Raw genomic sequence first — 25,537 nt, 5'->3', positions numbered from 1 at the left:
ATATTTTGAGTGTATCAGTAGTTTGTTCCTGAGTAATAATCCACTATATAAATATATCACAGATTTATTTATCCTTTCATCTGTTGATGGATACTTGGCTTCTAGTTTTTGGCTATTGTGAATGGGGCTTCCATTCACACCACATTTTTGTGGCTGTGTTTCCATTGGATAGATACCTGGGGTGGAATTACTGGATCATAGGGTAGATACATGTTTAACTTTACAAGAAATGGCAAAATGGTTTTCCAAAGTTTTTTATATTTCCTTGAGTAATGTATAGGATATCTACTTACTCCACATTCTTGCAAACATTTAGTATTTTCAGAAATTTTAATGTTAGTTATGCTAGTGAACGTAAAATTGCATCTGGTTGGAGTTTTAGTTTGCATTTCCCTGATGACCAATCATGTTGAACACTCTTTGGCTTGCATGTTAGTCATTCAAATACTTTCCTTTGGAAGGTGTTCAGATCTTTTGCCTTATATTTTCTTTTTCCTTTTTTTTTTTAGAGAAGGGGAGAGAGAGAGGAGGGGGGAGGAGCAGCGGAAGGGGGAGAGAGAGAGTCTTAAGCAGGCTCCATGCTCAGCGTGGAGCCCAACACGGGGCTTGATCTCACAACCCTAAGATCATGTCCTGAACAGAAATCAAGAGTCAGACATTTAACCAACTGAGCTACCCAGGTGCCCCAATTGCCTTCTATTTTCACTGAAGTTTTGAGTTATAGGAGTTCTTTACATATTCTGTGTATAAGTCATTTGTCAGATGTGTATTATGAATTGTTTTTCCTCAATAATGGTTTTTCTATTTGCTTTAATAATAGTGAATTTAATGATTAAGATTTTTGAGTTTTTTTAAAGTCTAAATTATCAATGTAGCATACATGCTTTGTATGTCCTAAGAAATCGTTGCCTACCTGAAGGCTACAAAGATATTTATCATTTTTTTTTTTGAGAAGTATTACAGGTTTAGCTTTTACATCAAACTCTGTCATCCATCTTGAATTAATATGTCTGTGTTGTGGATTAGGGGTGAGGATGTTGTTTTCATATGGTTAGTCATTTGTTCCAGCAAAATTTGTTGAAAATATTTTCCCCATTTAATTATGTAGACACCTTTACTGAAGCTCAGTTGACTCTATGTGTATGGCTTTATTTCTGGACTCTCTGTGCTCCATTGATCTTTTTGTCTATTCTAATGCCAATACCACACTGTTTTGATTAATTACATTTATAGTAAGACTTAAAGTCAGGAAATGTGACTCCTTGGACTTTTTTCTTCTTTTTCAAAATTGTTTTTGATATTCTAGATCCCTTTCATTTCTATGTAAAATTTATAATTAACCTGGCACCTCCTAGAAAAAGCCCACTGAGATTTTGATTGGGATTTCATTGAATTTTTAGATCAATTTGGGAAGAATTAACATCTCAATACCAAGTTCTCTAGTTCTTAAATAAGGCATTTCTTTTCATCTATGTAAACCTTTTAAAATTTCTCACAACAATACTTTGTAGGTTTTTTTTTTTTTTTTTACTTTGTAGGTTTTAGTATACAGGTATCACACATAATTTTAAAAATTTGTACTTAAGTATTTTATGTTTTTATACTATTGTAAATGTTATTGTTCTTTCAATTTCAATTTCCAATTGTTCTTTGTTAGTCTATTGAAATACAGTTGATTTTTGTATATTGATCTTATATCCTGTGACCTTGCTAAACTCACTAGTTGTAGTAGATTATGTGGATTCCTTAGGGTTTTCCAATATAGACAATCATATTGTCTGCAAATAAAGACAGTTTTTTCCTTTCCAGTTCCTAAGGCATTCATTCATTCATTCATTCATTCATTCATCTTACTCTAATTGGCAGGACCACCAGTACAGTGTTGCATAGAATTAGTAAATCCATCCTTGCCTTGTTCTTGATCTTAGGGAAAAAATATTCAGTGTTTCATAATAAATATAATATTAGCTATAGGTTTTTTGTAAGGTGCTCTTTATTAGATTGAGGACATTTTATGCTATGTCAAATTTCCTATAAGCTTTTATGATGAACAGAAGTTGAATTCTTTCAAATGTTTTTTCTGCATTGGTTTGGTAATGTGATTTTTTTCTTCCTCATTCTTTTAATGTGGTGAACTGTGTTCATTGATTTTTCAAATAAACCAACCTTGAATTCCTAGGGTAAGTATAATTTAGTCATGATGTATTATCCTTTTAATTATAGTTGGATTTGATTCAATATTGTATTAGCATTTTTGCCTCTAGGTTAATGAGAGATATTGGTGTATAACATATATATTTTTAAAGATTTCATTTATTTGAGAAAGAGAGAGAGAGTGAGAGAGAACACGAGTGGAGGGCAAGGGCAGAGAGAAAGGGAGAAGCAGACTCCCCACTGATCAGGGAGCTGGACATAGGGCCCGATCCCAGGACCCTGGGATCATAACCTGAGTTGAAGGCAGACACTTAACTGACTGAGCCACCTAGGTGCCCCTGTAATTTAATTTTTTAAATTTTCATGTCTGATTTGGATTCAGAGTTATGTTGCCCTCATTAAATAAGTTGGGAAATAGTCCCTTCTCTAATTTTCTGAGTTCCTATAAGATAGTTCTATTTTTTCCTTATATATTTGATAGAATTCATCATTTAAGGCATCTGAGCCTAGAGCTCTTTGTTTTAGCATGGCTAGTAATTGTGAACTCAATTTTATGTGTATATATAGAACCAGTCATATTTTATATTTCTTCTTGTGTCCATTTTGGTAGTTTCTATTTTTCAAGGAATTGGCTTTTAACTCAAGTTATCAAATATTAGCATCAAGTTGTTTGTAATATTTCCTTATCCTTTCATTATCTGTAGGATCTCTAATGCTGTTTCTTCTTTTATTCCTGATACTAGTATTTTGTACTTTCTTACATTTTTCTTCATCAATCTAGCTAGGGTTTTAAAATTTCATTCGTCATTTTAAAGAACCAAATTTTGATATCATTGATTTTTTCCCCATTATTTTTTTCTATTTTTATGGTTTCTGCTTTTATCTCTATTATTTCATTCCTTCTTTAAACATTGAGTTTCATTTCCTCTTCTTTATCTATCTTTTTACAGGAGTATCTTAAACTATTCATCTCAAAGTTTTCTTCTTTTCTATTATAAGCTTTTAAATCTGTAAATTTTCTCTAAACTAGGTTTCATTTTTATTTTTATTTTTAAGATTTTATTTATTTATTTGACAGAGAGAGAGACACAGCGAGAGAGGGAACACAAGCAGGGGGAGTGGGAGAGGGAGAAGCAGGCTTCCCGCTGAGCAGGGAGCCCAAAGCGAGGCTCGATCCCAGGACCCTGGGATCATGACCTGAGCCAAAGGCAGATGCTTAATCATTGAGCCACCCAGGCACCCTCTCTAAACTCGGTTTTAGCTGCATCTGGCAAATATTGATTTTTTCATTACCATCCATTTCACAATATTTTCTAATTTCTCATGTCATTTTCTTCCTTGACACATGTATTATGAAGTAGTGTGCTGTTTAATTTCCAAATCTTTGGGGTTTTTCTAGATACCATATTTTCTTAGATATCATTGATATTTTTCATATCATTATCATATATTGACCTCTAAAATTAGCCCATTGTTATCAGAGAACATACTATGTGGGTTTCAGTCATTTTAAACTTATTGAGATTTGTTTGGTAGCCTAGTGTGTGATCTGGAAAAGAATGTGTGCTCTGCAATTGTTAGGTGTAGAATTCTATAAATTCAATGAGGTTACGTTGGTAAATGGTGTTGTCACATGAACACCCCCCAATAAATGTCCTTAGCACTGTGTCTTTATCAAGCCTCCTGGTGGGCAGCATTTCAAATGTGTTGTCACAGTTCATCGCTGGAAGAATTAATGCATCTTATGTGATTGCACCAGAAGATAACTCTTGGAAATCTGAATCTGGATTCCTGGGGACTTTATCCCATGTGGTCTCTTGGCTGATTTTGCTTTATATCATTTCACTGTAAGGAATCTTTTCCAATAACCAACTTTGGTTTCATTCATTTTCTCTATTGATTTCCGGTTTTCAATTTCATTGACTTCTGCTCTGCAAATAAAACAGAGTTTTATTTTTCTTCTGGTTATTTTGGATTTAATTTGCTCTTCTTTTTCTAGCTTTCTAAAGTATAAGCTTAGATGATTAATTATTTTCCTTTTCTAATGTATGTGTTCAATGTATAAATTTTCTTCTAAGCTCTGCTTTTGCTGCATCTCACAAATTTAGTAAGTTGTATTTTAATTTTTATTTAGTTTATAATTTCTCAAGAGTTCTGTTTTGACCTATGTTGTTATTTAGAAGTACGTTCTTTGATCTCCAAATATCTTGGGATTTGTCCAGCTATCCTTCTGTTATTGATGTCTAGTTTAATTCCGGTATAATATAGAAGCAGAAATTGTGTGATTCCTATTTTTTTAAAATTTGTTAAGGTGTGCTTTATGACCCAGAACATGATCTATTGCTGTTTGTTCCATGTGAGCTTAAGAAAAATGTATATTCTATTGTTGTTGGATGAAGTATCCTATACATGTCAATTAGATCTCATTGATGGGGCTATTCAGTTTAACTGTATTTTCCCCAATTTTCTGCTTGGTGGATTTGTCAATTAGTGATAGAGGGGTATTGAAGTATTCAACTATAACAGTGAATTCATTTATTTCTCTTTGTAGTTCTATCAGTTTTTACCTCACATATTTTAACACTCTGTTGTTAGTGTATGCATGTTAAGAATTGTTATGTCTTCCTGGAGAATTGACCCTTTTATCATTATGTGATGCCCATCTTTTTCCCTAATAAATTTCCTTGCTTTGAAGTCTGCTTTGTCTGAAATTAATATGTCTACTCTGACTTTCTTTAGATTAGTGTTAGCATGGTATGTCTTTCTTTGTCTCTTTACTTCCAATCTATCTGTTCTTTATATATACAGTGAGTTTTTTGTAGAAAACATATAGTAGGGTCTTGTTTTTTCATCTACTCTTACAGTTTCTGCTTTTTAATTAGTGTATTTAGACCATTCACATTTAAAGTGATTATCAATATAGTTGGATTAATATTACCATATTTGTACCTGTTTTCTATTTGTTGATTTTCTCTCTCTTCCTTCCTTCCTTCCTTCCTTCCTTCCTTCCTTCCTTCCTTCCTTCCTTCCTTCCTTTCTGTCTGTCTTTTACTCTTTTTTTGCCTTCTCTGGATTTAATTGAGCATCTTACATGAATTAATTTTTTCTTCTTTCTTAGCATATGAATTATACTTCCTTTGAGTATTATTTTAGTGGTTGCCTCATAATTCACAATATATACATTTACAACTAATTCAAGTCCACTTTCAAATAGCCCTGTACCACTTCATGGGTACTATAGGTAGCTTTTAACAGAGTATTCCAAGTTCCTCGCTCTTGTTCCAACACTGCTGTAATTCATTTCACTTATCCATAAACTATAATTACCCAACAATTTGTTTGTATTATTATTTTGAATGAACTTATCTGTTAGGTCAGTTAAGAATAAGAAAATGATTTCTATATCATTGATTTCTGCTCTAATTTTTATTATTTCTCTTCTCCTGCTGGATTTAAGCTTTATTTGCTGTTCTTTTTCCAGCTTCTTTAGGTGTAAGGTTAGATGGTGTATTTGAGATGTTTCTTGTTTCTTGAGAAAGGCCTGTTTGCTATATACTTCCCTCATAGGACCACCTTTGCTGCATCCCAAAGGTTTTGAACAGTTATGTTTTCATTTTCATTTGTTTCCATGAATTTTTAAAATTCTTCTTTAATTTCCTGGTTGACCCATTCATTCTTTAGTAGGATGCTCTTTAACCTCCATGTATTTGTGTTTCTTCCAAATTTTCTCTTGTGATTGATTTCAAGTTTTAAAGCATTGTGGTCTGAAAATATGCATGGTATAATCTCAGTCTTTTTGTACTGGTTGAGACCTGATTTGTGACTCAGTGTGTGATCTATTCTGGAGAATGTTCCATGTGCACTCAAGAAGAATGTGTATTCTGTTGCTTTAGGATGAAATGCTTTAAATCCATCTGGTCCAGTGTGTCATTCAAAGCCCTTATTTCCTTGTTGATCTTCTGCTTAGATCATCTGTCCATTGCTGTGAGTGGGGTGTTAAAGTCCCCTACTATTATTGTATTATTATCAATGTGTTTCTTAAATTTTGTTACTAATTGGTTTATATATTTGGCTGCTCCCAAGTTAGGGGCATAAATATTTACAATTGTTAGATCTTTTTGTTGGATAGATCCTTTTTTATTATAATATAGTGTCCTTCTTCATCTCTTATTACAGTCTTTGGTTTAAAATCTAGTTTGTCTGATATAAGGATGTGGAGAAAGGGGAATGCTCTTCCACTGTTTGTGGGAATGCAAGCTGGTGCAGCCACTCTGGAAAATAGTATGGACGTTCCTCAAAAAGTTAAAAAAGAGGTACCCTATGACCTAGCAATTGCACTACTAGGTATTTATCCAAAAGATACAAACATAGTGATGCGAAGGGGTACATGCACTCCAAAGTTTATAGCAGCAATGTCCACAATAGCCAAAATATGGAAAAAACCCAGATGTCCATCGACGGATGAATGGATAAAGAAGAAGTATATATATACACAATGGATTACTCAGCCATCAAAAAGGATGAAATCCTGCCATTTGCAATGACATGGATGGAACTAGACGGTATTATGCTAAGCGAAATAAATCAATCAGATAAAGAAGAATACCATATGATTTCACTCATATGTGGAATTTAAGAAACAAAACAGATGAACATAGGGAAGGAAAAATCAAATAAGATGAAAATTGAGAGGGAGGCAAACAAGAAGAGACATGAACTTTAGGAAATAAACAGGATTGCTGGAGGACAGGTTGGGGGGGACGGGATAATTCGGTGATGGACATTAAGGAGGGCACTTGATGTAATGAGCGCTGGGGGTTATATGCAACTGATGACTCATTAAATTCTACCTCTGAAACTAATAAAAAAAGAATAAAAAATGATTATTTTATTTCACTTTCATTTATTCCTGCTGTAACAGTCTTCTTTATGTAGATCAGAGTTTCTGACCTATAACATTTTCATTTTCTTAAAGAACTCTTAACATTTTTTGCAAGGCAAATCTACTCCCCCAAAATTTCTTCAAATTATATTTGTCTAAAAAGGTATTTATATCTCTTTCACTTTTGAAAGACAATTTTGCTGGATACAGAATTCTAGTTTGGTGGGCCTTTTCTCTGAACACTAAGTATTTTACTCCACTGTCTTCTTGCTTACATGGTTTCTGAAGAGAAATACGATATAATCCTTATCCTTGTTCTTCTATAGGTAAGATTTTTTCCCCCCTCTCTGGGTTTTTCAAGATTTTCTTTTGGTCTTTCATTTTTTTGCAGTTTGATATTATATGCCTAGGTGTACATTTCTTTATATTCATGTACTTCATGGTCTCTGAGCTTTTTGGATCTGTGGTTTGGTGTTTGTCATTAATTTTGGAAAATTCTTAGCCTTTATTACTTCAAATATTTCTTCAAATATTTCTTCTGTTCCTTTCTTTCTTCTCCTTCTGGTAATCCCATTACATATCTGTTACAGTTTTTGTAATTGTACCACAGTTCTTGAATGTTCTGTTCCCTTTTTTTTTCTTTGCTTTTGAGATTGGAAAGTGTCTTTTGACATATCTTCAGGCTCACTCATTATCTCCTTGGCGGTGTCTAGTCTGCTGATGAGCCATCAAAGGCATTCCTCATTTCTGTTACAGTGTTTTTGATTTCTTGCATTTCCTTTTGATTCTTTCTTAGAATATCCATCTCTCTGCTTATATTATCCATCTGTTCTTACTTGTTTTCTACTTTTTCTATTAGTGCCCTGAGCATATTAATCATAGTTGTTTTAAATTCTCAGTTTGCTAATTCCAACCATACTTGCCATCTTGGAATACTGCTCAGTAGATAAGAGTGCAGACTCTGGAAGTAGACTGCCTGTGTTTGAATTCTGGCTCTGCTCATCAGCTGTGTGATCTTTCACAGGGTACATCAGTTCTTTCTACCTCAGTTTCTTCATTGGTGAAGTGGGAATACTCACAAAACCTACCTCATAGAATTGTTACGAGAAATGAATGAGCACATGAAAAGCACTTAGGGGGCACCTGGGTGGCTCAGTTGCTTAAGCATCTGACTCTTGATTTCTGCTCAGGTCATGATCTCAGGGTTGTGAGGTCAAGTGCCGCGTTGGGCTCTGTGCTGAGGATGGAGCCTGCTTAGGTTTCTCTCTCTCCCTCTCCCCCGCCCCTCCCCCCAATAAATAAATAAATAAATAAATAAATAAATAAATAAATAAGAAAGCACTCAGAATAATGTCTGGCACAAAGTAAGCATTCTGTATATGTTAGGTGATGATGATAGTGACAATGACTAGGATGATGATGAGAGCCGTTTGCACCACGTGGCAGCAAGCTCCCATCCAAGGCCCGTTGCCTGTGTTGTCTCCACTGCCTGGAGTGCTTCCCCCCGGATGCCCACACAGCTTGTTCCTCCTGTCCTTCAGTCTCTGCGTGAGTGTCCCCACAGCACTGAGACCTGCCCTGAGCACTGAATATAACCACAGCCCTTCTGCTGCCGCTCTCCCCACCTTACCCGGCTTTGCTATTTTCCGTAGCAAGTATGGCTATGAGACATATTATAGATTTAAGTTGTTGTTTTTTGTTGACTTCCAGTCTCCTTCAGCCTAAATGTAGGCTGCATAAGGGCAGGGTTTGTCTTCAAAATTTAAAGAATTAAAATATCTTTAGGGCAGTTTTCTCTAGGCATATAAGGAAGTACTGTGTAGCTCCTTACGTTGAGGTTTCGAAGAATATTTAATGACATTGAGAATTTTTTATCTCGTGCTATCACGCCTGTGCAGAAGCAGCCACAGACGACAGGGGAAACTAAAGGAGATTGCCTGACTAAAGCAGGGTCCACGCGTGCAGGGGACGGCCCGCAGCATGTGCCCAGGGCTGTCTGAGCTCACGGCGTCCTGTCCCAAGCCACAAGTAATGCTTTTTGACTTTCTCTTTCAGTATGAATACTTCAATGCTGTGCTGATAAACGAAAGGGACAAAGATGGGAATTTTTTGGAGCTGGGGAAGGAATTCATCTTAGCCCCAAATGACCATTTTAATAATTTGCCTGTGAACATCAGTCTGAGTGACGTCCAAGTGCCCACGAACATGTACAACAAAGGTAAGACTCACCACTGCCGCTCCTTCTAGAGGGTGGAGAGCAGGGGGCGTGAGGGGTGGCACCGGGTGCTTTGCGGGAGTGTGTGTTTTGAAAAATACGATTACAAGCTGGGTGTGTGAGCATCAGGGGGATAGGTGAGGTGTGCCTGTTCTACCTGGAGTTGGCTTGCTGTTGCTCCAGCTGGTGTTCGCATCAAGCAATCTAACAGGTAATCCAGAGGCTGGCAAGCCTTTCCGGTAAAGGGCCAGCTAGTAACTAACGTAGGCTTTGCGGGCCATAGCGTCTCTGTTGCAGCTCCTCAGCTCTGCAGGTCTGGCACAAAAGTGGCCTTAGACACTGCATCAATCAGTGTCTATGGCCGTGTGCCAATACAACTTTTTATCTACCAAAACAGATGGCTGGGTTTGACCTGCAGGCTGTAGTTTATTGACCCCTGCTGTAGTCTTTCCCTATTCTCTCCCATTCCTTATAATGCTTTTATGGGTTTGGGAGCCCCCCCGCCCCGGGTTTCTGGCAGAATCGGTTGTGGTCTTTTCTTAGAGTACAAAGCAGGATGTACCTCCATGGGGCCCCCTGTTTCAGGCTTGAATGTAGAATCCACTCAAATCCAGCCTTCGCGTAGACTCTACAGTTCTTTCCTCCCAAATTCTCATCTGCCCGTGAGAGTTGGGATTCTCATGGCCAGGGACGGGGCTCTGGCTTCAGACTGTCTCTGGTTGGCCCCACATTCCATCTCTTACTGGCTGTACCCTTCGGTGTATCCCCTTGTCTCTTTAGACCGCAGTTTCCACCTACCTAGGATGTGGATAATAATTGTGTCCACTGCATGGGGTGGTTGTGAGGGTTAAACCACACAAGATGATGTTAATAATGCGTTTAAGTGAAGGATGTTGCCTTCCTTATCCTCACCGTCAGAGAGTAGGATTTTGCTCTGCTTTTTCAGACCTGGGAGGCTTGTAAACAAAGAGCCATCCTCCCCAAAATAAATCAGAAAGCCAAGGCATCTTCAAAGTAAAACACTGCCCCATTGTCTGCCGTCGAGGTTTCAAAAACATGAGGTCATAGTAAGGAATAGCATGAAGGACATTAGGAGAAGGAAGGGAAAAATAAAGGGGGGGAAATTGGAGGGGGAGATGAACCATGAGAGACTATGGACTCCAAGAAACAAACTGAGGGTTTTGGAGGGGAGGGGGGCGGGGGGATGAGTGAACCCAGTGATGGGTATTAAGGAGGGCACATATTGCATGGAGCACTGGGTGTTATACGCAAACAATGAATCATGGATCACTACATCAAAAACTAATGATGTAATGTATGGTGACTAACATAACATAATAAAATAAAATAAATACAAACAACAACAACAACAACAAAACCATTGGGGGCTGGTTTCCTCCCTCTACTCAGTTTCAGCATCATATCCAGAGTGCAGTGGTCAAGAGAAGAGCTCTGGGTTTGGGTGCCACTCTTCCTCTTGTTGGCTCTGTGATCCTGACCTGGTAACTTTGTTTCCCCAAGCCTCGGTTTCCCATTCTGTAAGAGAGGGATAAGGATACCCCCTCCTTCTGGGGTTAGTGCAAGGCTATGGAGTGATGTGTGCCCAGCCTTAGCAACAAGAGTTGGTCACAGTGCATCTGAGCTGCCATTGTTATTATTGGGAAATACCGGGAAAACACATTGCATTTCTGAGTTATTCTAGGTCACCGTTTCAAGAGCTTGGTCAATGATGAAAGAGTTCCCAACTCACTGCCTGAAACCCTCGTGCTTGTCTTTTGTGGCTGGATCCCTAACGTCTCCCTTCCTAGTTTACCTGTTACCTATCCTTAAAATCCAGAGGAGGCAGCATCCTATCCGTTAACTGCTCTGATGGTTGTCGGGGACCCCATGGTGAACCAGGCACAGCTCCTCCCTCGAGAGGGCCACAGTTTATTTGGGGAAACAGATAGGTAATGAGACCAGTAGAACGCCTTGTGTGTCACCTGCTGGCCATAGTTATAGACAGTGGGGGCAGTGGGAGCTCCAAGGAGGAAGTCTGACCATGTGCTCATGTGGGCAGCCACATATTTGTCTTTCTCTCTCTCTCTCTCAGAGACAGAGATGTCAATCTGAACTGTCCCTCATGGGCTCTGGACTGGACTGTATCCTGTGACCTAATCTTCACTTTGGACTCTTCCTTAGGGCAGATCCCTTAAGACCCAAGCCTCAGAGGGCTCAGCTCAACCTCGTCCAGTGCAGTTTGCCCTAGTCCTCCAGGGTGATCCTGTCAGCCGAGGAAGGAAGGCCCCTTCTGTGCAGTGTGGCTGGAAGAAAGCCATCCTCTCCCCATTAAATGCATTCTCAACTGAAGATGAAAAATTAACAAGATTTTACAGAGCAATTTCAGACATAAAACAATTCAGAATGATCTTTTAAAATATGGCAGCTACTTCAAGGTTGCTCCAGCCATTAGCACCATTATAGAGGTTTAACTGCACCTTGAGCTTTAAAGGCATATTTGTACCTTTCGATGGTGGCAACACATAAGGGACCAGCCCTGCTATTGGTCACATGGGCTGCAGAATCATGGCTATGAGGCTCGCAGAATCCTAATAGATTGCTTGAGCCATGGAGGTGGGTAATATGTAAAGTCAGCCTCAGCAGCCCTTGTTGGGCCTGCCTACCGCCCCTACCCAGACTCGGTGCTCCCTCAGCTAGGCTGTGGGGTCATGGTCAGCTGGGCTGTGTCTTGTTTCTGCCAAGCAGTGAGTAGCTGCCCAAGGGAGAGAGGAAGGGACTTCAGGAAAATTCCTGTCTCCATTCCACCTAATTCAAACCAGCCTCAAACAGTCTTTTTTCTTTTCAAGCTGCAGAAATGTATTTCGTGTTAAGAGGACCCGCCGGCTCAGATCTACTTATTGATGACATGTACTCAGAACACGTGCTCAGAGCTTGGTCGCTGGCTGGCTGTGCCCTTCCCAGGTTAGAAATCTTGCCCCAACAAAGGAAACCAATACAGAGTATGGTTTCTTGGCAGCTTGGACATAGCAGAGTGGGTACATAGCAGAGTGGTGTGGTATTTGCTTATAGGAGCTGCAGTGCGCTGTGCTCTTGGGCATAACTTCTGGTCACAGCTGAATGTAGCTGGTAAAATCTACCTGTTTTCTGCAATCTGCCTTTCGCCTCCTTGGCTGGGCCTTGCAATCAGGCCGTTCAGCCAGGTCAGCCTTTTCCTCTGCTCGAGGTGCCTTTCTCGTAGGCACTACAAAAGGCTGGAGCTTCAGAGTTCATGGCACGTGGGCCAGCCGGCCTACTGACCATGAGAATTCAAAGAGCCACACTCCAGAGTCTTGAGAATTGTGTCTTAGGGTCCTCGTGGTGCCCGATGCAGCAGCTTCTTCACGAAACCTCTTCAGTAGATGTTTGCTGAGTGACTGCTCAGTGCAGCCTGTGACATCTTGCCATCTATCTGTGACACTTCTGTGAAGACTAGCTGCCCCTGCCCCTGGAGCTGTGGACAACTGCACTGCCTCGATGAGGAAAGCATGGGGCATGTTCTTGTGCGAGGACCGTCGATGGTCCGCCAGTGGATTCAGATAAAACTGAATTCGGTTTTAAGTACTTCCTGGGCTGAAGTGGTGTAAAATTCACACACACACGTGCATACATGGACATGAACACATACCTATGTGTGTGCGTGTGTCCGTATCTGTGCATGTGTGTTTGTATATGTGTGATGAAACCTACCCCTTTATTCCCACATGCACCTCTGTGCACCCAGATGAGAGCCCCTCTTCTCGTTCACAGTATACCTTTCTCTTTCCTCCCTGATACCCCATTTCTCTCCATTTCTGTTATCCCTGCCTCCCCTTTTCTGCTTACCCAAATGCTCTTCTCAAAAGCCAGCTCAGGAAACCTCTTTCATTCACTCTTTTGTTATGTGACTTTGGTTTATTCCTTTGTTCTAGCATTGCTTTGTTCCAGAAGTGCATTGCATGCTTTTTTTTTTTTTTTTCTTTCCTTTTCCACTTGGAGTTTTCTGAGGGCAGGGGACTCTGCTGGTTCAACCTGGTGCCCCACTTTGTCCCAAGCACCATGCCCTTTACTGACTGGCTTTTCCAGAGATGGGGGGAAGAGCTGGGGGATGCCAGCGTCCGTGCCTCCTGGGCTGTGAGAAGTCAAGCCTGGCTGTAGTGTTCCAGTGGGGTTTGCAAGCAACGAAAACATATCCTGGCTGATTTAAATGGAAAAGAAACTTTTTGAAAGGGCATTGGGTGGCTCACAGACTCTCCAAGAAAGCTGGAGAATAAGGCTTGGAAAATGGTGGGGAAGGAGGGCGACCAGGCATTTTCATCCTGTCCTCTCTGGACCACATGCCACCTCCGGGCTGGTAGATGGGGAGCCATTTTTCTCCAGTGCTTGGAGCCCAAGAACTGGAAATAGACCAGAATTTGGACGGTAAGCCTCTGCTTCTATCTTCTCTCATAGCTGCTGCAGAACAGAAACAGGCATTCTGTGATTCTGTGTTTTTACGGTTTTGGCTGCTAACCTAAGGGTTTTCCCCTTACTTCCTTGTCCCACCTTGCTCCCCCACCTTCCTCCTCCCCATCACGGTGACATAACAGTGCTGCTGCCAAGACAGAAGGCCTGGTGATCATGGTGGGATAGAAAAGGTGATGGGTTACAAATGTGCCCATAGATAATAGTAAGCACTAATCACTCTGTAATTTGGCTGGGCGGTTAGTGGGGAGGAAAAGAAATCTGTAGCTTCTGAGTATTTTTAGACCCAGGAGAAGAGAGGCAGAGGGAGTTGCTTCTTTCTCAGCAGTTTTAGGCTGGATAAAGAAAAACACGAATTTTAGAAGTTAGTCGGTTTAAACTTCTGCATCATTGAGAGGGGTTAGGCAGTGTCCTTGCCTCTGTTTTTCAGATGAAGAAACTAAAGGTCAGAGCAGAGGGGCATCTGGGTGGCTCAGTCCGTTAAGCGCCTGCCTTTGGCTCAGGTCGTGATCTCAGGGTCCTAGGATCTAGCCCCGCGTCGGTCTCTCTGCTCAGTGGGGAGCCTGCTTCTCCCTCGTCTTCTGCCCCTCCCCCTTCCCCGCTCATGCTCTCTCTCTTGCTCTCTCAAATAAATAAATAAATAAATAAATAAATAAATAAATAAAATCTTAAAAAATAAAGGTCAGAGTAGCACAATCTGACTCACTCCAGGTCCTACAGGTAGGAAGGCTCATGACAGGGTAGACCTCGATTTTCTGATGAGGAGTCCAGCTAGCTGGACATGAGCACTGAGAGAAGAAGGACCAGGTTCCTCAGGATCCCCTGTGTCTGCGGCTCAGTTACTTCCTGGACACTTTGGGATATAGGAATTTTTTGCTCAGGCTGAGAATCTCAGCCCAAGCCCCATCACCAGCCTTCCTCTGGTGAGTAAAGTCAGGGAGCTCTGAGTCTCCCTGGGCACTGCCAGGGCACAGGGCCCCACTGTCGTGAGACCCCAGAACCTGCTCCAGAGTCTAGTCTCTGGCCACTCTCTGGCTGGCCTTTCTCTCTCTTTCCTCCATGACACGTGGCCTAATAATTTCAATAACCCGAGGTTCCTGTGTGAGCTGGGGGGAGCTGCTGAGTCAGGCAGCTTCTGCATATCAGTCCTGCAAACATTTTTGGACCCAAAAAATACAAAGGCTCCAAATGTTGGCTTAGGACAGAAAGGGGGAGATAGCAGGGAGAGGTGGACTGCCTGGCAGAGGTAGGAGAAGGTTGAACTGCAGGACATGACCTAGGCCACCCCTTCCTCTTCTTGACTTCACCCAGCAGAGTGCCCAGTCAGACAGACTAGACTGCAAAGCTCTCCTGTGTGTGATTGGGGGGGGGCAGGGGGAGCACAGCCCCTGAAAATGAAAACAGGCCTAGGGAAAGGGAGAACCGTAACCTGCACTACAGAGCCCACGGAGTCAGTCTGTCTGCTACAATCTAATGGGTCCTTCTAAGAAGCCCAGGGAAGGGCAGAGGTCTGGGGAGGCAGACTTGGGTCCCCTGCTCAGAAGCAGAGTATGTGTGCTGCTGTAGGGGATGGGCAAGATTGCTGGGTTAGGGTTTGTCAGATGTCTCACCCTATTTTTCAAATGTTGGGTTTGATAAATCGTAAAACACGCTTTGCCAAGCACTTCTCCCCTTAATTACAAGTGTATATTTTAAGGGAAATTTAATTCATATGTTTCTGATTTGTTTACACGGAAATCATTAAAATGTTGTCTAAGAGCCATTTGATGTGCAAGAAGGCGCATGAACCTTTTAAGGAGTGATGGTAAAAGTGACATCACCACGACGGTAACAGAGGCTGTTCCTGACTTTGCTCCCCATCATGAGAACAACTAACGTGTATTCAAGGACAAGACACCACTGAGAGAAACCTAGAAGCGGAGGTGAGGCAGACGCACCCCCTGCACCACAGAGACCAAGGCAGACAGCATTAGGGGGTAAGAGAAGCAGCTACACAGCGACTCCATTTTCCCTCCCCCAGGCCAATGCAGCACACAGCCAAGAGGTGCCCCCCGCACCTCCACTTCCTGCAGCCAGAAAAGGGAGCCCCAGGGGTGATCGCCAACCTTCCCCGGCATTGTGGGTCACTTTGTGGGAGCCCCTACTCTGATCTCACACCACGGGGATTGCAGGGGACTCTTGGGGCCCAGGCCCTGGGGATCTGACTGTGATGAAGAAGGGGAGGGGCTGGCCACAGCTCCTGGAAGCTGTGTTCAAGAGGCAGGATGGCAGAGCTGATCCCCCCGTCCTGCCCCCCCCCCAGCCCGAGCGAATCCAGTACTGAGCATGCAGGCTCCCCACGCTATCCACAGGCAAGAAGACGATTCATAGCCAAGGCTGAGGTAGTTCCCGGCCCCTCCTATCCTGAGAGCCTGTTTGGGAAATTGAGAGTAGTCTGCATTGCCCCCCGCCACCCCCTACCCAGGCAAGGGGGCTGAGACATAGCCCCACCCACCATGGAGGCCCCATCTGACCAGGGGGCTGGTCACGACTCCTGGACACTGTGGCCCAGTGGCCCTCAAGCTGAGAGATGAGCAGACAGAGCGAAGCCAGGGGCCCTGTGCAGCCAGGAGCTGGGGTGTAATAGGCTTGCGTTGAGACAACAAAGAGCTTTACTGGTTTTAGAGCCACTTCTCCCACTGCGTTCTGGCAGGGAATCTACTTTGTAGCTGTGACCCTTGCTGGTTCCAGTCTCCAGCCTGTCTGCCCGGGGAACCTAACAGAGCACAGGGGAAGCTCCGGAGCCCATTCAACAGCCCGACGCATGGTGGCGCTCAGAACAGAAGAGCACAGCCCGGGGCTTCTCCCCTGTCTCCAGAGCAGACCTGGTGGCCTCCCCTAATCAGGGAATTCCGCGCACACTCAGGCCCGATCTGGACCCCCAAACAATGAGCCGTACACGCTCTGGGCCGAGAACTGATACTCAGCCAGGGCGTGGGCAGCTAATTCATAGCCCCACCTCATCCTGAATATAGCGCCCAGTCCCGACCATCCTGTCAGCCCGACCAGAGTCCAGGCCGCTGCGGAGCCCATCCTACAGCCTCCCTTGGGTGGGGGAGGTAAGGCAACGGTCCTGCCCAGCTGTTCTCAGCCAGGCACACTCGTGTCCCTGTCCTCAGAGTTGCCTTGCCTAAGAATAGACCATAATAGCAGGTCCCACCTGCCCAGACACATTACCAGCAGACACATCCAGAAACCCATGCTGGGCTGACTAGTGAAGAGCTGTGCCTGCCAAGGTAAACCTGCAAACTCTGGAAGACACGCACCACTGCTCAAATGCACAGGTACTGATGAAAGGAATCAAGGATCATGAAAAATCAAATGGATCTTAGCTGAACCTATTGTGCTAATCATCTCACAGTGAACCATCGTGCTGTACGCCTTCAACGTATAGAGTGAAGTGTGTGAATTATTTCTCAATAAAACTGTGGAAAAGGGGAGAGAAAAAGAGAACTAAAAAGAAAATGAAAGCCGTGCTTAAAATTTGTTTCTTCTTTGTTTCTTTTCTCTTTGTGTGTGTGTGCATATGAGAAAGAGAAAGAGACAGAGAGAGACAGATAGACTCCAGGATGTCAGAAACAAATTTGGACTCCAAATGTTTTATTTTCTCCTCAGAATTCTGAACTGAAGCTTTCAGAATCGGCTTAAATCTTGCTTTCATGCATATCTCCCTGCCCTGGCTGAGTGTGGTGGTGCTGTGGCCATGAATTTGAATCAGGTGTCAATATCAGAAGGGCAGATCTGGACACACTGCTTTGGTCCTGGGGAAAGACCTTCCCCCCGCATGGCCCCTTGGCTCCTACCATCCTCAACAGGATCCAGTGAACTTTCCCAACCCCTGTCTCGTCAGTGCGAGAACAACAGGACCAAAGCATTTGGCAAGATACCCACCAGATAATGCCGCTGCCGAGATTCCACAGCTGTCACCCCGAAGTCCTCACTGTTTCTGTCTTCTAGTTCAGAAATTATATTTTCATGTCATAGAATAACTAACTCTGTCTTAACATTCAGGGTTTGAGTGGCTGACTTCAGGTTCTTTTAGCAATTCCTTCACAGGTCTGTGTGTGTGTGCGCATGACACCAACCTAGGTTTGCATAGATGTGCATGTGTGTATGATGGGTTTGTGTCTATATTTTCTCAGAAGTGGTGTTAGTGGAAGGAGGGTGTCCTCTGCCTGCAGTGGCCCCTTAATGCTTAGGCTTATGCTTAGCCCAGAAGTTGTACTTGTTGAATGAATGAGTGAATGAATGAATGAATGAATAAATGGATGAGTTGATTCCTCTGTACTGAGCACCTTAGCTGCATCGCCTCATCTGCCACTACTCCATGTGCTGGAGGCACTGGGGCGACCGCCGTCCTTCACAACCTAATAAGAAGGAATTTGGAGGCACACCGTCCATGGCCTCCATGATAGAGTCTGGTCTGGCACGCTATAAACAGGGTAAAACTCAACCCATGACTTTGGGTGTTAATGGGCAGTTTCCTAAAAAGCAAGTAAGGGAGTTTATAGCCCCTGCCTGAGGCTCTCCGAAACACTTCGGTATTCCTCCGGTTTCCTTCGCTCTGGGCACTGACCCAGGCAGAAGCCACTGTCTCCATTCTGGTCCATTCCTAGGCTCATTCCAGAGCCATCAGGCTGTCTTGCATCACAGCTAGGGCCACCAGCTTGGTGGACTAGGGAAGAGCACTGAACTCAGCAAGTCTCAGTTTCCCCATCCATAAGGTGTGGAGTGTCCCTTGGAGGATTACCGGAGGTAAAGGTGCAGTGCCCAGCACAGCGCTGGACACACACAGACACTTGATTGGACACTGGCTCTTGGAACCAAAGCAATTTCCAGCTCCCTGTCCCGTAGGTGGGTTCCTGATGTGGGTCTGCCCCAAAACCCAGGCACAGCCTCGCCCTTCTCTTCAGCTTTGTTTGTAGGATGAAGTGCAAACACACCCACAAACGGACGCCCGTTTACCACCCTCCTCACCCTGGTCATGGGCTTAGGACTCCAGTTTTCCCAACAGCCTTCCCTTAGGCTCTGCCTTCCACCCCAGTCTGCTCTCCTCGCACCCTCTGGCCAGGCTTGTCCTTTCCTGAGAGCTTCACTGGTGCTCTGGCCTTTCCTTCTAGCCTCAGCCTTCCTCTCTGGAACAGCGACCTGTCCTTATGTCCCACAGTGTTGTGCTTTCTTTTTCATTTGGCTCTCTCCCCTGGAACTTGAAGATAGGGGCTGTTTTGTTTTGTTTTTCCATCCCCTTGGGAACCCAGCAGAAGGGATGGAATAGCAAAGATTATCCATTGAACTGAACTGAGTCCTATATTACCATATTGCTACCTGAATCCTGAATCCTGCATTACTATATTACTTTCTGAATCCTATGTTATTATATTACTTCCTGAATCCTACTTCTCTACGTTACTACCTGAATCCTGCATTGCTACATTACTACCTGAATCCTACTTTACTACATTACTACCTGAATCCTACTTTACTGCATTACTACCTGAATCCTACATTGCTACATTACTACCTGAATCCTACTTTACTACATTACTACCTGAATCCTACTTTACTACATTACTACCTGAATCCTACTTTACTGCATTACTACCTGAATCCTACATTGCTGCATTACTACCTGAATGCTACTTTACTACATTACTACCTGAATCCTACATTGCTACATTAGTACCTGAATCCTACATTGCTGCATTACTACCTGAATCCTACATTGCTGCATTACTACCTGAATGCTACTTTACTACATTACTACCTGAATCCTACTTTACTGCATTACTACCTGAATCCTACATTGCTACATTACTACCTGAATCCTACTTTACTACATTACTACCTGAATCCTACTTTACTGCATTACTACCTGAATCCTACATTGCTACATTACTACCTGAATGCTACTTTACTACATTACTACCTGAATCCTACATTGCTACATTACTACCTGAATCCTACTTTACTACATTACTATATGAATATTGCATTACTACATTACTACCTAAATCCATCATGACATTACTATATGAATCATGCATTGCTACATTACTCCCTGAATCCTACATCACTACATTACTCCCTGAATCGTGCATTACTATACTACTTCCTGAATCCTATGTTACTATATTACTTCCTGAATCCTAATTTTCTACATTGCCACCTGAATCCTACATTACTACAGGTCATCACAAATGGATTGGTGTGTGGGTTTTTTTTTTTTTTCTTCTTATTGGTCTGTCCATTCTACTTCTACTTGAATTTGATTTTTGGGAGGGAGTGTTGCTTTTGAAGACAATAGTTTTAGATGTATGCTTAATAAAATAATAATTCCATGGTCTTTTAATTTATTTGTATTTGTAATCTCTCTTTTTTTCCCTGAATAATAGAAATTGAGATGGAGGCTTGCATAGGGATAGGAGCTGAATCTGGGCTAAGAGGAATTCTAAAAGCCGTGCCCAGGCAGTAAAGGACAATGTAAGAACAGGAATGATTGCTAATAGTGGTTTTTTTTTTTTTTTTCACCTAGTGTCTCCACATTTGTGAAATGTCACAGTAATCGTAGAGAGCCAGAGTTGGTAGGTGATTTGCTTTAAAAAAATTTAATGGCTTAGAGGGAATTCAGTCATTCCTATGATAACATCACTCATAGGAGCTTGCTTTCTGATCTGTCTTCTATTGGGAGGGAGAGTGGGGACCACCTGCATCACTCTGGAAGTGATAGCAGGGGTGTTGCAGCCTGGGCTGACAGTCAGATGTGTTCTAGGAAGGAAAACGGGGTAGGAACCGCTGTCCCTGGACTGACGCAGCCAACCTCAATATGCCACAGGTCCCCAAGAGCGAGAAAGGGACCACCTTGCTGGAAATGCATGCCAGGTCTCCAGGATTTGGGAAGAACAGGGGAGACATGTGGATATGTGGATAGTCCTACAGTTGCTGCTGGTATCCTCAGCAGCCCTCCCTGGGAGGCACTGGGTCAGGGTGGGTCTTGTTCAGGGGCATGTGGTCTGAGTGTGAATGTGACAGATGCTTGTTGCCTCAGTACTGACCCGGGCCACCATCCGTAAAGTGGGCATTATGGCAGCACCTATCCCCCGCGGGTTTGTGAGGATTTAATGAAGCACTGTTCAACCATCATCACTGCAGCTAGTTATGTTGTAAAAGCTTACTAAGTGTCACCTTTGTTAGTATCATTGTAAGAACAATATACATGGAACATAAAGAATAGGGCAGAGGATCATAGGGACAGGGAGGGAAAATTGAATGGGAAGAAATCAGAGAGGGAGACAAACCATATGAGACTCTTGACCCCGGGAAACAAACTGAGGGTTGCTGGAGGGGAGGTGGGTGGGTTGATGGGATAAATGGGTGATGGGCATTAAGGAGGGCACATGATGTGATAAGCACTGGGTGTTATACTGAACTGATGAATTATTGAACATTATATCAAAAACCAATGATATACTATACCTTGGCTAATTGAATTTAAATTAAAAAAAATTTTAAAAATAACATACCAAAAAAAAAAAAAAAAAAAAAGAATGATATTGAAAAGTCCACAGTGATGTGGTTTCTTCCTGGAAATATCTCTCACACTGAATAAGGTAACATTCTCTTTTCTCCTGCACCTTGCAAACCCTTTGATTACTGGAGTTTATATCAAGAAATTCAATGAATAGCAACAGTGTGGAACCAGAGTTGTTTGTGGGTGTCGGAAGCCAATGAGCACCTTCTGTAAGCAGTGGGATCCCAAATCTCACACCTGCCCTCCTCTCGCTCTTCATGTTCAGACACACGGGCAGCCTCTGTCAGTTCAGGTCCTACTGCTCAGGCTGCTGGGAACCTTGGTGTCCATGTCGGTTGTCAATGTCAATTATAGGGCTTCAAATAATGCTCTTTGCTTTTCCTTTTGTCTGGGACCCAGGACTCTCAGGAGGGCACTACCCTTGGCAGGGGCAGGAAGGAAGCCTTCTTCCTTTTCACTTCTCGCACCCTCTTTGTAGCTCCAAACTAATGGCAACTTCTGTCCAGGATGCACTACCCATTGTCCTTGGAGACACTCACCTGCTCATTAGTCCACGATGTCTCCCTCTATCGGTTTTCACCCTCTAGATACCATGCTATGTGCAGGCACAAGCATGATCTAATACAATCCAGCCCTACCCACAACCCAGTGAAGCAGGAGCCCTCCTCGTTCCCATTTCACAGATGAGAATACTGAAGCTTTGGGATCTGCTGAGGATGACTCAACTGGTAAGATGGGTGAGTCAGCAGGCAACCCTGACACTGACTTCACAACCAGTGGGATCCCTGCCTCTTTATTCTGTGTCCTGCGCACAGCCGATGCTCCCCATCCGCTGTGCCCGAGTGTTCCGTTGGCTGCGTCACGCCTGTTTATGGGCGCACTTCACATGTGCAGCAAGTGGAAGGCCCTGTTTTGTCAAAGCATGCTATTTTCTTCTCAGCGTGCAAAAATCCATCATAAATGAAAACTAGTCTTATTTTACATAAACACTCCCAATCTCTTCCCCTGATCAAAATAAATGTTGCGGCAGAAAGTCTTTTTTAAAATGTAAAGCAAATTCTACATCAGAATGTCAGTGAGTACCAACTGCTCACACGTTGGGGATATTTCTGTCGGGAGATGAGACAATTCCACATTTAATCCTGCAAACCTGCTTCACCAGAATGCGCACCAGGGAGGAAGGAGGTAATGATTCACAATGCAGAAAGGCTCTTTGCCTCACCAGAAAGATCCCTGTGTTCAGGAGAAGCACCTTTCTCTGCTGTAGTGGCTGGAGTGACATTTGCAGAGCTGGGCTCTGGGGACCCCACCGCCATATATTGATTTAATAGACATCCACAGAGCACGTCTTGGGTGCAGACCTAATGCGTTAGCATGAGGAGGTGTGGTGATGAATGGGCAGATGCTTTCCATTCTCTCGTGGAGCTTAGAGGCCAGCAGGGAGGCAGATGGGAAGTAAGCACACCACTGAACGTTTGATGAAACCAGCGGGCTGCTGTGGAGGGGGCTGTGGCTCGGCGACAACGTGGCCCAGGGTGGAGGGACACGCTGGGCCCAGGTGGTCTAGGGATGGGGGATGGCCATGATCAGAGGGCATTTTCCTGAGGAAGGATGGGTAGGAAATGATTTGGCCAAGGGCTGGGATGGGAGGGGTTGCACAATACATTGTTAAGGGACCCTTGAAAAAAATGTTTTGGGATGAAACAAGGGAAGGAGATGCTGTGTAATGCTTGGTGGTCAGCTATGTGCATGAGATACTCAAGGAACATGTGTTTCTACCATAGAGAAGGCCATTTAGTTGTATGAGTCTGCTCTCTCCAGACTTACTTGATTCTGTTATCCCCTTACCATGGAACAGACATTATCTCAGAAGGCATGGGATTCCCTGGGATTAGGAGACTCTGGAGAACTGGAGCTCTGTGTGCTCAGGTAGAAGGGCCCAGAAGTACACCCACAAGTGATCAAGATGAGGAGGAAAAGATGTGGAAGAAAATGCATAGTCCAATGTGTGTGTGTGTGTGTGTGTGTGTGTGTATGTGTATGTGTGTGTGAAGGATATACATAAAGGGCTGTATACACAGAACATTTCTGGAGGCATGTACAAGAAATTAAAGTGCTTACTTTCCACTTTCCACCTTTCTGTTCAGTTTGAATGTATTATCATGAACATGTGTATTTTTGGAGGGAATGAAAAGCAAAAGAACAAAAGAACTTGATTTACAAAAGCTACTCATCTACAAGCAATTTTCAGGAGCATGGGAAAACACCTGCGTGTCAAATGTTACTGGCTTTCCCGCTGATGGTCCTTCTGGCTTCGAGGTGGCCATGGTTGATGATGGTTTTGTTTGAGGCGGGAAGACTGTTGAGTATGCCGTGCATGGACGCTGCCTTCGCTGGAGGTTGTAGTTAGTGTCATATTGTGTCCTGATGGTGGTGGTGGTTATTTTCATACAAATGACGTTGGCCTAGGAAAAGAGAAATGGGCTCCCTCTAATGTGATTCCATAATACTCCAGTCACCCGCTGACGGGTGTTACAGACATGGGGATGCCCTGCCTCAAATATGAAGAACATTCTGCACTTGGAAAAGAAATGTGTCAGTGCTTCCAAGGGTCAGATGGAAAACCGGGATTAGAAGTGAGGGTTTCTGGTTTCCAGCCAAAGGCAGGCGGCGTGCAGTCTTGTTTTGTGTTCTCTCATTGGCATTATCTCAGATAATTTGCAGAAGGGCCATGGAGATCAGCTGTCTCTGGGCTTCAGTGGACCCTTCAGAGGTGAGGAAGTACCTGGTAGAGGCCCAGGGCTAAGGTGGGTAAAAGCATGTCCCAGCCAGTCCCTGTTGCTTTACCCTCTGTGTCAGGCCCCCTCGACAAGCCTGATCTGTATTGATGACATGTGTCATGGGGGACTGGGGCCAGAGGTGGCATCTTCACTACCTGAAGTATGCCTGACAGCAGAGGGAGGCCTTGGGGACAGGACCCCCACTCCCAGGTGTATACTCTGCTCGGGTTCTCAAAACGCTTGCTAGTGAAAGCTGTAATGTCCACAAATTTGGGCCTCAGATATTTTGGGTGGATTTCTAGTAAAAATGGCCTTGGTTACCTTACTTATTTTTCAACATATCATTCTCTGTGCAAAGGGGGCAGTTCCATTTTATAATCTCCAAGGGCCACCGTCTTGTATCCTGGCAGTTTGAAGTGGGAGAGCTACTTTTCTGACCTTATTCTCTCTTTTTCCCCCTCTTACTTCATGGTGGTACAATTCCTGAGTGTTCTCTCCCTCCTCAACTGCCACTACCCTGTTTCATGTGCACCTGTAGATATTTGCGTATCTCCATATGCAGATAGGCACAGCACACTGTGACTATACCTTTTGGCAGATAGTTTAATCCACATCTCAGAGAGATTGAAGCCATGCAACTCTACATGGTGGAACCCGGACTGGAGTTAAAAAGTCTTCCAGCTCACGGGGTGCCTGGGTGCTCAGTTGGTTAAGCTTCCAACTCTTCATTTCAGCTCAGGCTTTGATCTCAGGGTCTTGATCTCAGGGTCATGAGTTCAAGCCCCGAGTTAGGCTCCCAGCATGGAGACTACTTAAAAAACAATTCTTCCAGCTCACAATCTGGGCTTTTTTCACTAGAGCTTGAAGCAGAGCCTCTGTTGTTGAAACTGTGGACACGTCTTCACTCGGGTCTATTTTATTCAAGGCACAGTGCGGGGTTCAAGGAAGTTGGATCATTCTCGTCCTTCAGAGACTTTTCTTGGGTGGGGTTTCCTGTCTTCCATTCACTGCCATCAAAGGCAGAATGGGGGATGGGAAATAGAAGGGCAAAGTGCTTCGGGAAACCAGATGAAGCAGGGATGAGGGGCTCGCTGTTGGGGGGAAGGTTCAGGACCAGTCAGATGCCCATGAAGGGCCAGCATTAGGGAGATGGTGGATGGGTTTCCTTGGTGGAGCAGGAGCCCTGAGAACAGGGAGGACCTGGTTGTGCCCTTCTAAGGTGAACACAGAATGGGCTGCTGGTTTGCTTTTTCACAAACCAGACTTTAAAGAATGTCTAGAAACCGTTTGCTCAATAAGGTTTGACAGTGTTCCTGGAATAATCTCTTGGATTTCAAGAACAGGTTGTCACACTCTCTGTTCTCATCTCTTTAGCCACCTCCCCGCCCCGGTCCCTTGGCAGCCCCTTCTTCAGGATCCTTCCCCATCCTTTACTCATGAGCCATGGAATATCTGCCTTC

General features: G+C 43.5%; 1 protein-coding gene across 6 annotated transcripts in view; it reads left to right on the top strand.

Moving 5' to 3' along the window:
• Nucleotides 1-25,537, top strand: part of CACNA2D3 (calcium voltage-gated channel auxiliary subunit alpha2delta 3) — an 852,366-nt gene that overhangs the window by 311,007 nt on the left and 515,822 nt on the right. For all 6 annotated transcript variants that reach the window (XR_013449537.1, XR_013449535.1, XR_013449536.1 and 3 more), the window contains one exon: nucleotides 9,092-9,254. Coding sequence is in view for 1 of the 6 variants with exons in the window: in XM_078076955.1 (XP_077933081.1) it covers nucleotides 9,092-9,254 (163 nt within the window). In the remaining 5 variants the exon portion in view is untranslated. The remainder of the gene's footprint in view (nucleotides 1-9,091; nucleotides 9,255-25,537) is intronic.

This window comes from Halichoerus grypus, chromosome 1 (genome assembly GCF_964656455.1).
Source record: "Halichoerus grypus chromosome 1, mHalGry1.hap1.1, whole genome shotgun sequence".
NCBI classification, from domain to species: domain Eukaryota; kingdom Metazoa; phylum Chordata; class Mammalia; order Carnivora; family Phocidae; genus Halichoerus; species Halichoerus grypus.
The sequence above is the reverse complement of the archived record's forward strand: the minus strand, read 5'-3'. Positions and strand labels throughout refer to the sequence as shown.